Genomic DNA, 12,907 nt, shown 5'->3' on the forward strand with positions numbered 1-12,907 from the left:
AGGTAGGCAGACCGCATGCAAGATGGTCCGACGATATCGCTAAAGTTGCCGGCATAAACTGGATGCAAGTAGCCAAATATTGAGACCGGTGGTCATCTCTGGAGGAGGCCTTTACCCTCGCAGGAGAGGGGTTCTTGCTAGAAGATGGTAATTATCAATTCTCTTAAATGCAATTTAGAACCACTTGTTATTTTTTTTCTTGTTTATTTTTTTCTTTGTATTTAATGTTTTCACGTAAAATCATAATATGTATTGCAATGTTATCTATGTAGCGTAAGCAAGAATTAAAAGGCATTTTTATTTTATTTTACTAGATAAACAAATCCGTCTCAGAGAACGTTATTGCTGTATATGGAATCGCGAACAAATAAATAAATATGAAATACCATGTCATTTTTTATTTTACTAAGCAATTAAAATATCTCTTGCTTTAACGGTGAAGAAACCTGCAATCCCGAGAGGATAAGGTATAAGATTTTCAAAGGTGTGTGCACAGTCTACCAATCCGCATTTGGACTACGGACTAAACCCTTCTGTTGAATATTGTATAGAAGCAATTAATCATTGTAAAGTCAACATCTCCTGATGATGCTCCGGTTTCGGAGCGAAACGTGCGTAGAGGGTGTATTGCCGAGGATCTGTTTGGTGTGGAGTATAAGGATTGAAGAAATTATAAATTACACCACTCAGTGTCTCCTGCTTTTCGCGGAGTATAGCAAATTAAGCTTAATTTTGATAACCTTCTGTTGAATAAAAACCTTTTGTTCTCGGTGATTTTTCTAAAACCGCCGAATCTCCAGTGGAATTACGAAATATAGCATACAATAGTTTTTTTAACTTTTGGCAAATAATTGGTTTAAATTTGGACCCAGTCTTGGTTAAACGAATATGTTGATAGTGTGAACTTCACATTAGCTACAGACAATAGAAGCCATAGATAAATTATAAACAAATAACCATAGGTTATAGAAAAAGTGTGGCGTCGTGCGAGCGGATGTTGTTTATGACCGACATTTTCCTGTGAAAATAGTATTTGGACTAGAATTGTATGTAAATTTGGGTATTTTACCTACGATCGAACAATATTTTGCATTAGTTAAAATATTAAAATGACCTCTTGAACAAGGAAAACTGAATTAGTTAGTTTGGAATGGTTTGAGGGCATTTTTAGACGAAAGTTTTTTTTCGTTGCCAATATAGCGGGAAATCTACATTGTGACGCGCTCAAACTCTGTTAATTTGTCGCGAAGGCTGGTGAAGTGTCGTAACAGATTGTTATGTGGTTACTTACGCTCTGACAGTGGATCTTGGTGGTATATTTAGATTTGACAATGTCAGAGGAAATGGCGGTTGGTGATAAGGCACCAAGTGAAGAAAATAAAGTTGGTGATACGGACGCGAAGATGGAGGCGACGGACTCCGTGGCAGCCTCGGAGCCCCCCATAGAGACCACAGCGGCTGAACCTGAACAACCATCAGCACCTGTGGAAGGTATTTTGACTTTCACATAACCTCTTATCTTTCTGTGTTGACATACATTCAATTTGTAATTCTTAATGACATTCATTTCTTCAAATTCTTCTTTTCATGTGCATAAATACATTAAAATGAGAGTGAACATTGCTTTAACGATAAATTAAACTTTTATTCTTTAAGTTAAATGGTAGAATTCATGAGATTGTTATCGCACAATGAATGTCTGGAGAATTTTTTATTTTCTAATTATTTCTAAATAAATAAAATTCTTGAACAACACTTATTCTTTACTGACAAAGTGTTACAATTCAATTTTAGTTTTATGGCTTGCTTTTGTACTAACTGGGTGCAATTTTGATTGCTTACGATGAGCGGGATACACTTTTGATTATGATCGGTGAAAGCTTTGGAAAGCTGAATTTTAATTAAAACAGTATTGAATACTAGACTTTTTGGTTCTCATCTTTTTAGTTAGTTGCTCCTACAGAGTTAGTTTTTAGTCCTTGGCTATTGCGAGTTGTTGATACAAGTATTACAAGCGAAAGTGTTGTAAGTTTAATTCTTTGTTTATTGATGCAGCCAATGTTTAAGTATAATATTGTCTGCTTGTATGAGCATAGCATAGTGTTCTATGCTTGCTTTTCATAATGCGCTGAACTCATAAACTACTGAACATAGTCATCGTGTTTCGGCTATTAGTACTTATTCATTATCAACCCATTATGGGCTAACTACAGGGCTAACTACTTGGTTCTCTCCTGGGTTGAGGCTGTAATGTACCATGCTTGCCAAGTGTGGATTATTGGACTTCAAAACTTCGTCTTTAATAACATTCTCTCTTAGATCAGTTTTTTTCACACTTTTTTTCACTGAAAAAAGAATTGATATTTAATTGTATAAATTAAAAACACGCATAATTTTATTAGCAATAGAGTTTTAAAAATGTGTAATGCCTCGCTTGATGAGATGTAGTGACTGCAGTATCACTGAATCAGTTTAAGAATAGACTGGTCAAACATTAAAAAGGCCAAAAACAATAAGAAATGATCAGCGTAAGCTGCTTAGTCAATTATATGCTAATAATAGTAACTGAAAAGTTAAGAGGTGCGTGCACACCCTAACGACTAGGCTATCACACCATATTTGTACTTAGTATAAAGTTGATCAGATGTAGAGAGGAGTAGATATTTAGCATGATGCTCGAGTGATAATTGTTACAAAATGTGCTTAAAAATAATTATTATCATTCTCTGCCTGTTAATATCTTGTGTTACAATAATTTTATGAAGTGGGTAAATAAATTAAACTTTTGCTATGTTCATGTTTCCCAGATATTTATTAAATGGATCAGGATTTTTACAAATGCGCTTCTTTATCTTTAGGTGCCTCTCCAACTAACAAATGTGGGTGGTCAGTTTTTGATAATCCTGGGCGGAACTCGCCATCCCAGTCCACTCTTTAATGTTGCACAACCAAGACTTCCTCCTGTGACAATGCATCTCTTTCCAGCAACTTTGCCTTTCATTATCAGTTGCAGTAGCCTGTATATGTCATGCTGAAGCACATGCCCAAGATAAGGAACTTTTTTCTTTTTGACTGTCTTCCAAAGTTCACGCTGACAACCAACTCGTTGCAAGACTTCCTCATTGGTAACCCTTTGAGTCCAACTGATTTTCAGCATGTGTCGATAGGCCCACATCTCAAATGCTTCTAGAAGTTTCCTGAGATCCTCTTTGATGGTCCAGGATTTGCATCCGTATAGAAGTATGTACAAATGCGCTAATAATTATTATTTAAAAAATAAATAGTTTTCAAGATATAATTAAAATTATAATTGATTGACAACTAATGTTCATGAATTGAGTTGGTGGGTATTTGGATATAAATATGGGAGCACTGTTGATAGATACACTTCAGTCTTCTATGGGGCAGTCTCACTGTGACTTAGGTTTATCACATGGTAGGTATATCAATAGGGGTAAAAACTAATAATAAAAATTAAAAGGTTGCGGTTAGTCTTAGTTTGAATGTTGTATATTTTTCCACAATGTATCTTTTGGTAGGAATCCAGTATCCAAATTCCATTTTCAGGCAAATGAGATCAAGCAAAAAATGAAATAATGTCAGTGACAAGTTGAAATATAGTTAAGCCCATAGAGATACAACCTCCAAGGGTGCAAGGCAACTTCTCTATCCCATATTTCTTGTAATACCTATTTAATGTGGTTTTATTGAGAATGCAATTCAGTGTATTCAAATTTCTCTAGGAAGTTTCTAATAATAATCTCTTAGGTGTTTTAGTCCTTAAACCCTCTATGTAGTTCTGATGTAATTTTGTGGTAGTAGCATCCTTATTCCATGGTAAATTAATTGGATAAAAATTCTTTAATACTTACAACTTTAAGATATGTTGTAGGTTTTCATTGTCTAGGTTTGCAAAATATTAATTAAGCCAGAGCTGAATAATTGAAAACTTTTGTTTTTTTTTTCAATAAAATTGACTATTCATTGCGATTTTTGTTTCAATTCTACCCTTGTGAATTCTAATGTAGTATTAGCAAAGTGCCATATTCTAGTAATTATTTGCTTTAGTTATATTAAAAATTAATCTTAAAATGACTTGCACATCTCAAGTTCCACATTTTTAGTAGCCTTTTCACTTCTTAATCAATGATCAGAGTTTAATAAAATATGGTAAGGAGACTTTAGGAGATAAAATACTTGTTAGTTCAATGGATTTATAAGAAAACAAAATAATGTGGACCATGTTGATTGAATCAGCTAGTGTATGTATGTAAATTACATTGAATGTTTTTTTCAAATTATTTAATATTTCATTGGAACTTTTAATTTGAACAAACAATGCTTGCTGCATTACAAGGTCAGAATTGTGCACTTCATATTGTTTGTTCAAATGTTACATTTGAATTCAAATTCATTTAGATTGCCACATCTTTTTGTAATGGTAAGGTTTGTTCTGTCTACACTAAATCATATAGAACAGATATTTTTATTGAGAGATATTTTAGTGTAGTTCCAGGCACAGTGTGACATTACTAATGCCACTAAATGCCTAACATATTCAGCAATCAATATGATAGTCATATTTATTTTAGTCGCCTGACACTTATGTTTTTTTTAAATCATACTCATATAAATAAAATAATACAAAATTGACTTAATATTAGGACATTACCAGCTGCAGATATCAAGATCAACTAACTTTACTATGTTTTGAATATGACATTTTATTTTGCATTTACTGTTGTATTGAAATGTAAAAAAAGGAACATGTTTGCATGTAAAAATGTGAAAGTTAGTATTGCATTTTACATATATTGTATACTATCTAATCTGGTTTATACCAGATCATTTTCAATCCCTACTAATATTATAAATGTGAATGTAAGTTTGTTTGTTATGCTTTCACGCAAAAACTACTTAACTGATCCTCATGAAAGTTTGTACACATATTCTTCGAAGTGTTAGAAGTAACATAGGATACTTTTTATCCCGACATTAAGCTCGGTTCCTTTGGGAGAGGGGATGAAATTTTTGACGATTTTACACCATAACTCCGACAAATTATAACCAATTTAAATAGTTATTTTTTACTATAGAGGTTATAATATGTGTTTAATTTTGTCCAAACTGTGGTTGGAGATAAAGGACAGAACTCCTCAGCGGACCCCTCATTTAAAACTTAGCGATACTGAATACTCCAAATTTTTTTAGAACTACAACTAAATTGAATGCCACAACAAAAAAAAAATCAAACGCAGACGAAGTCGCGGGCAATAGCTAGTCTCTTATAAATTTATATCCTGTAATTGTGGGCGCATTGAAGGTTGATAGTTAGCTGCTACTGCCACCCAAAATGACAGCATACAACAATGCGCCAGATAGCTAATAAAAAAAAACAATTTAATTTATCTTAATATTTTAATGCCAATGAGCTCTGTGTTTAAATTTTAAGAAACTAGCAACAGAATGAGGCTTTGTCCCTTTTATTTACCTTTTTAATTTTACCCTCATAAGATGCTTTTTTATTTCAATTAATTTTCTTTTGTCTCTGAACTGGATTATGTAGGGTAGGTTCTTTATGAAAACTACTACTCCATTGCTCTATGGGGACAATAAACTGCATAATACTTTTTAAATTTATCCAGTACTACTCTGGATAACTTGACTAAATGTATTTATATGAACTGTGTGCAACCTATATAGCCTTATCTATCACTCTATTTTACCAACATAGAGTGTTTAGGTTTGGTTCACATATTCTAGTAAATTTATATTATCTGCGGGGATGATTTATTCATAAAATGACTGGATTCAATTGCTCACTAGATACAATATACTAAATAATATTGTTCAACTTTGTCCAGTAGTAAACTGGTTCCCTGGAAGTAAAAGAACTGGCTCTTAATACCACATAATTTACTATTTTTTAAAACTATATAACATTGTTTTGTTCTCAGATCCTCCAGATGAAGATCTCCCGGAAACAATTGCAGCTATTATTGAAGAACTAGGCAAAGATGACAACATAGGCCGCAGTGACAACATAGAAACAACTGACATTGATATAAAAAATGATATTGAAAATAAAAACGCAATTGACATAAAAAATGACCCTGAAGTTAAAGATGATGATATATATCAAGATGTTAAAAATTACAATGAGGAGAAAAATGAGGAAGGAAAAAATAAAGTTGATATTGAAGAGGCAAAAATTAAAACTGTTGTACAAGAGGCAGAAATAAAAGTTGACCCAGATGAAGGAGAAATTAAAGAAGGAAAAGAGGTGGAAAAGAGCAATATTCCTAAAGTGGAAGCTACTAGAGGTGTTAAGCGTAGAGCCTCCACCGCATTCAGTGATGATGGAATGGAGGAGTTTAAGGGCTTTGAAAACTGTGTGTCAAGTAACCTGCCAGACTATAGTCGCATTGTTGGTGAGTTTATAGTTATTATAAAATATCTTAGCATTAATTTATATATTCAAAGTTAATTTGTATAGGATATTTTAACAATGAATGGTTTTTTAATGGTAATTAATAATGGCTTTAGTTAATGTCTCATAAAATATATCATCGTCATTACATAGAGAACCTATGAAATGATTAACAGAACTAAGAAAAGCTTTAGTACAAAGAAAAACTTAAGGCTCTTTTAATATCATGATGCGCTCATAGATAAAGTAATTGTAATGTTTTCTAGTTTGCTTCCAGCGCAAGCTTTATGCTTTGTTAACTTGGGAAAGGAGAATATGAGTCATATTAATAAAAAAAATATTGCTTCATCTTATGGTGTTATTCTATGTGCGAGGAACCCTGGCGATCAGAAAGATCAACATTGAATACAAATATTAAATTGAGGTTGTGTACAGACAAAAGGCTCCCCAAGGAGAGAAGGTCTCGACAATTATAAAAATTAGAATAAAAGTTTTTTTAGTTATAATGAAAGATGTTGCTTTGAAGGAGTCCTGATAGAAAATTATTGATGCACACTATTCTAATGATTAAGTTAAATGAAAGGATACGAAAGAAAAAAATAATACTAAATGTTTCATAGTCATCCCATTTTATTTTTAGTATTTTTCCAATGAGCCATTGCAGAGTAATCTTAAGGTATTATGTGTATATTATATACTTTACCAGCAGCCTATTTTATAGCTAATATAATATGTGATAGTTTTAAATGTAAATTTCATGCATATCAGAAGAGGAAAGGAGGGTAAAACACAAACCCACTGTATTCACCGAGTCTGGTGAGGATGGTTTCAAAGGTTTCAACCTGATCCAACACAGCAACTTGACTGGTTACTGTCAAGTCTTAGGTAAGAGGCTTAACAGTTAATTGGGCACAACATTATTGTTTACTATAAGAACATTACGTTTCCAAAAATGTAAAACAATTGCAATTGGTTGATAGGAAAATATTTATGTTTTAGTGTTGTTCCAAATTTACAGATATTGCTAATATATTTGTAGACATTTTAATTCAATCAAATAGATTGTACACTTACTAACAAATATCACTAGTGGAGCTATTGATTAGAATCTGTAGCTTTAAATTGTAAAACATTAAATTACTTGTTGGTTTGTAACTAAATAAATGTTTGTAAAAGGTTTTGAACCGCACAGTGGAAGGACTAGCACATATTTATACGTAATGGGAATTTTTTATCAACATAAATATGAAAAATTACATGTTTATGTCTCTCTGTAATATATTTGAAAATTATGAGAACATTAATTTTCCTTATTAGATTTGAAATGTTTTGACTTCAAAAAAGCGATCGAAATCACACTATTGTTAACATATGGATTTGCAATCTATTTGGTGTTTTTTTTTGAGTCAAGTCGAAAGTTTTTGTTTGAGTCAAATGAAGTTTTATGATTGGCTTACTCGCATGAGTTAAGATAAATTAGTATATTTAACTGCACAGAAGTAGATAGTGAAACACCCATATATTATATTTTATGCATATTAAAATCTTCACCAACAACTTTTTTGTCAAATTAGTTGATATTTTTATTAATTAAGAGCCTGTTTTACAATCGCATAATAACTGATAGGCAGACTGATCTTGACAGATTTCCAATACAAAAATATATAAAATCTTCAAATTTATCAATTGAGTAATAGTAAGATTGTGAAACAGGCTCTAATTACAATTTATAAATACAATAACAATTTTAATTAAACAAATTGAATTTAATGAATCCTGCTTAAATTAGTTAATTTGTTTAGGTAAATGTTAATGAGGGGGTTTGAATTCACGTTGCGAGAATTATTTTTATGTTTGAATAAGTATTGTGTACAATTCGTAATAAAATCACAGCTCAAGTTTATGTTTAGAACAATGAGCTGTTTGATCAAATTCTAGCAGCATGCACTTGTATACTTGTTTGGTCCATATTGTTTTTACTTGTCTTTTCATTATTTTTTATTGCAAAGTAGGTATTTTTGAAAATATAAAAAAAAACATAAAGTCAAAGTCAAATATTTCTCTATTCAAGTAGGCACGAAGATGGCACTTCTGATGCGTACATTACATGTAAGAAGTGAGTTGATGGCGATAACTAAATTTGTCAACCTTAAACTAAAGCCATGAAGAAGCCAGGTCTAAGAAAAAGCCCACCACAATCTCCGCCGGTTGTTTTTTTTTATCACCATCTCACGTTGTCATTTAAAACTATATAAGAACCAACCTGGTTAGAGCGTTAATTTACACCCAAGCATTTTTATCGTTGATGTAGCCCTGAATACTATAATAGGACTTTTCTATAAGCTTACGTTAATACAAACTTGAACTTTTTAGGAGACATGTGACACAGTGCATTTATTGCATGCAATTTTCTTTATTGCAGTCAATGCTCTTAAATTTAGATATATTTTTGTGAACATAGATGTAATTTTCAAATATGTATTGGCTAAAAACTGTTATTATCTTAACATCTTTAAATTTATCTCTCGATAACTCTCTCGGACACATCTTATAGATCGCACTAACAGCCCTCTTCTGAAGCACGAAAATAAAAGAAATATTTATTATTGATTTTTTTGTTATTACTTATTTTAGCCGTCACTGGTTTTATATAGTGTTTTCGCGCGAGTCTCCTCCACAATAGGTGGTTGAAAGCGTTGCGTTCCAGCACAGTTGTGTTAATTTCTAGAACATACCTTACAGTAAAAAAAAATAATGAAAAAATTGTTTACACGATAAGACAAGTAAAAAAAAAAATGGCTTTAATAAAAAGTGCAGACGAATGGGAGAAGAATGTCAAAATATACGTAGGAACTCTTTGCAGAACGTCTAGAGGCGGAGGTGTCAGCGGCTGCCAAGTCGTACAAACCGTTGAAGACAGTGATGGCCGCGCCAACGCCTAGAGCCAGTAAACGAGCCCGGCAAGACACAGGTGGGTGCAAATGGTCTGACCACCTGGAGGAGGAGGTCACGGCTTTCGTGAAGACTTTCTTTGACGATGGTGTTAAAGCTGGAAAGAGGCAACGGCGGGGCACCGGTGAGGACGAAAAAGTTTATTATGATGAGGCTGCCTTTATCATCAGAGACAAACATAACAGCGCCTTTGAGGCCGTTAGGGATTCATAGAATAAGGAAACGGACTATTGTCCAGTATCAAATAAAAATATTATTTTTTATAGCCTTTTAAAATGCCGCGACCGGTCCGTTATTCACAATTTTACTTAAATTACAAGTCGTAACGTCACCGTGACGTCACCCATGGGTTAATATATATATCTAGTGATCGATGTTCACGTTGAATTTAGCACACAGAGTAAAACCAAAGACTAAAAATATATTTTTACTTTTAAAAAAAATATTGATAATAATGTTAATTGCATTGTCGTTACGAACATGTTACATAAAAATTAATGTCGGATTACATATTAAGCTTTGCTACACTGTTTTGCTCATCAATGGTCCAAAGGCAGCCTTCGTGTTGTTTGCGCTTGATCACATTCACGTCAGGTATTATGGTAAGTGTTACTGCAGTCTGAGGTGGTTTTATATATTAAATTTAAATTGGTTATACGCATTTACTTTTTATACATGTTTCACTTAGTGTTGTTACTTCACCACTCCTTTCACTTACATAAATGTATGTACCGTACCTATAATAAATTTATAAAAATGAGTCACATTATGTTGCTTTTTTTTTTTAAATTATTTAACGACTAGCTAGGAAAAGGTTGGATGAGGCTTTCACCGCTCAGAACGGTCCTTTCACAAACATAACATGAAAAGAAAGAAAATACAAAACACCATCAAAATAACACATGGTGTATCCATACCTAGTCCATGTGATTTCCTAAGATGTAATATTAAGTTGTTTGATGTAATATTAAGGTTAAGTAATCAAAACTGTGATTTTAAAAATAAAATTATTATTATTTTATTTATTATATAATATTAACCTCCTACAGAGTAACAACTAGGTAATCAAGACTCTGCGTCTTTCATGGACCACTTCGCGAATGTGGTCAAGCGCAAGTATATTTAATTAATAATTCCTATACATATTATATACTAGCTAGTAAAGTTTAATGTAAAAATATAATTCATTGTTATAGATAGTTCGAGGCCATCATCCGCTTTATCTTCTAGATCTGAAGGTGATACGGCGATGTCTACAGATGTAAGTGATGTATTTTTTATTAGCGTTTTCGAACTTTTTTTCTCCCCTCTATGATCTTTACGATCCAAATGTTTTTGTCCTCCCACCACATTTAACCAAATTTACAAACGCAATTTCATCCATCCTACTCGTTATATTTTATCTAGCTCATGCCACCAAGTCTTAAGGGCATGGGCAAAAATGTTGTGTAAAAAAAACCCCGATTTTAAAACGTTATTCAATGATGCTATGGTCATTGGCATTGGTCTTAGCGTGATGATAAATTTTTCAAATCGGACCAGTAGTTCCCGATATCATCGCGTTCAAGTAAACAAACAAATTTTTTAGCTTTATATGTAAGTATGAGATTAATTCGCAAATAATAAAATTTACTTGTCTTACTGTCAAAGCACGGCAACCGATGAAATAGTGGACTGTTATAGGCTATTAAAATGAAAAATGTAAAGTTGATTGAAAAAGAGCAACTGCTGAGTTTCTTGCCGGCTTTTTCTCGGTAGAATCTGTCAAAAATTACTATAGTTCACATTAAAGATGACTTGTAATAGTATTTACTGTTATTAATGTATATCTGATATGTTAAAGTATATATTAGTTTTTATATTTTGGTAATATTTCTTATATTTTGTACTATTTTATTTGTGTAATCTAGTTCGAGTATTAGCATGTAGTTATTAATATGTTATACTTTTGTTTTCCTTATCCTAAGGTTGCCTCGCTACTAAGCGATAAGGCCGCCTTTTGCATACTGCTTCGTGTTTTTTTTTATTCTTCTTCTATATTTTTTGTGTGCAAATAAAGAGTAAAAATATAATAAATAAATAAACAGAATCTACCTTCCGAACCGGTGGTAGAGTCACTACAAACAGACAGACTTGACGTTCCAAAAGTGCTTATACTAGGCATACTGACTTTTGAATTTTTGAATTGATGATGTGACTTTTGAATTTTAAATGTGCTAAGGCATCGCCATCGCCGGCGGCCCGCGGCGGTCGGCGCGCCACGGTGGAGATGTCGTCGCCACTGCTACGGGTGCCGCTAGAGCGCGGTTGGAAACGCGAGCTGGTGTACCGCGCGGCCGGCGCCACTGCCGACAACCCAAACCGCCGCAACGCAGACATCTACTACTACACGCCACTGGGGAAGAAGCTACGCTCCACCAGAGAGGTACGAACTGTTACTCGAAACTAGTCTGAAATTTTTGAAAATAACCTATAAGCCTCATATAAATATTGCTCATATTTGTTTTAGGTCTCCGAACACTTATCTGGCACCGGATTGACGTTAGAGAACTTTTCATTCTTCAAAGAACCGTTAGGAATAGATGATCCCGAAAAGGAAATCATACGGTGAGTAGAATTAGAATACACTAATCGACATAAATGTTATTTGTTGTATATTGGAGTTCCATCATCCATGATATATCATGTTAGCCAAATATGCATCTAATATTTGTATGTTGGTAAAACCATTTTGCATATCATAACTACTCATCATCATCATCACCATCATATCAACTCATTACGGGCCCACTACAGAGCACTATTAATTTTTAAATTTAATATAGGGATGCGAAAGTACTACGTCGCGTGGAATCTCCAGTGCTGGCCGTGACGCCGACTACATTGGAAAGCAAAAGAACGCCGAAGCCCAAACCGCCAAAAGGGGCCAGTCCAGAACCCGTTACACCAAAGTCTCCGCCTGCTAAAATTAAGGTTAGGCATTCCGTTGATAAAAAGTAGGCACATTTTTACACACTGTAATAGTCCACTTTCTGCTTAGAAAAATTATAACCATATTTAACAAAGGAAATAATTTAATCACACAGACCCAAAGTTTTGCAACAATTTAAAAAAAAACTATTAAATATCTACAAAATGCAATATTGTTTTATATGCAGCTTTATGGGGGCACAAATATAACCATTAATGGCATTTGGGAGTGCCACATTATGACTACTATGATAATGGCATACAGTTTATAAGACAGTTATATTTGGTAGTTGTCCCGAAACGTGGTATTAAATAATGAACTCCTTTTTTGGTATATGCCTATATATTTAATATAGATTTACATTTAAATTAGGCTAATATAAAGTAGGAATAATGAATAAGTTACAAATGGTGTCCGTTCCCACCAAAGTGAGGTGAACAAAGGCTGCGAGTATAGCAAAGTGGCGAATCACGCAGCAACGATATTGTGCTGACATGACCAGTCGGCTTCGTATCAAGACAGTCAAAATAATAATAAAATAAAAAAAACGTGTG

At 33.2% G+C, this 12,907-nt stretch overlaps 1 protein-coding gene across 3 annotated transcripts in view; it reads left to right on the forward strand.

Moving 5' to 3' along the window:
• The first annotated feature begins 986 nt into the window (after window positions 1-986).
• LOC120625300 overlaps window positions 987-12,907 on the forward strand; it is a 31,585-nt gene continuing 19,664 nt past the window's right edge. For 2 of the 3 annotated variants that reach the window (XM_039892343.1, XM_039892334.1), the window contains exons 1-7: window positions 987-1,491; window positions 5,958-6,431; window positions 9,294-9,401; window positions 10,579-10,643; window positions 11,604-11,807; window positions 11,892-11,989; window positions 12,208-12,355. In XM_039892343.1, the coding sequence (XP_039748277.1) occupies window positions 1,332-1,491; window positions 5,958-6,431; window positions 9,294-9,401; window positions 10,579-10,643; window positions 11,604-11,807; window positions 11,892-11,989; window positions 12,208-12,355 (1,257 nt within the window). In that variant the 5' untranslated portion in view covers window positions 987-1,331. Of the gene's footprint in view, window positions 1,492-5,957; window positions 6,432-9,293; window positions 9,507-10,578; window positions 10,644-11,603; window positions 11,808-11,891; window positions 11,990-12,207; window positions 12,356-12,907 lie in introns of all 3 variants that reach the window. The other variant, XM_039892327.1, reaches the window with a different exon arrangement.

This window comes from Pararge aegeria, chromosome 1, assembly GCF_905163445.1.
Source record: "Pararge aegeria chromosome 1, ilParAegt1.1, whole genome shotgun sequence".
Classification (NCBI taxonomy): domain Eukaryota; kingdom Metazoa; phylum Arthropoda; class Insecta; order Lepidoptera; family Nymphalidae; genus Pararge; species Pararge aegeria.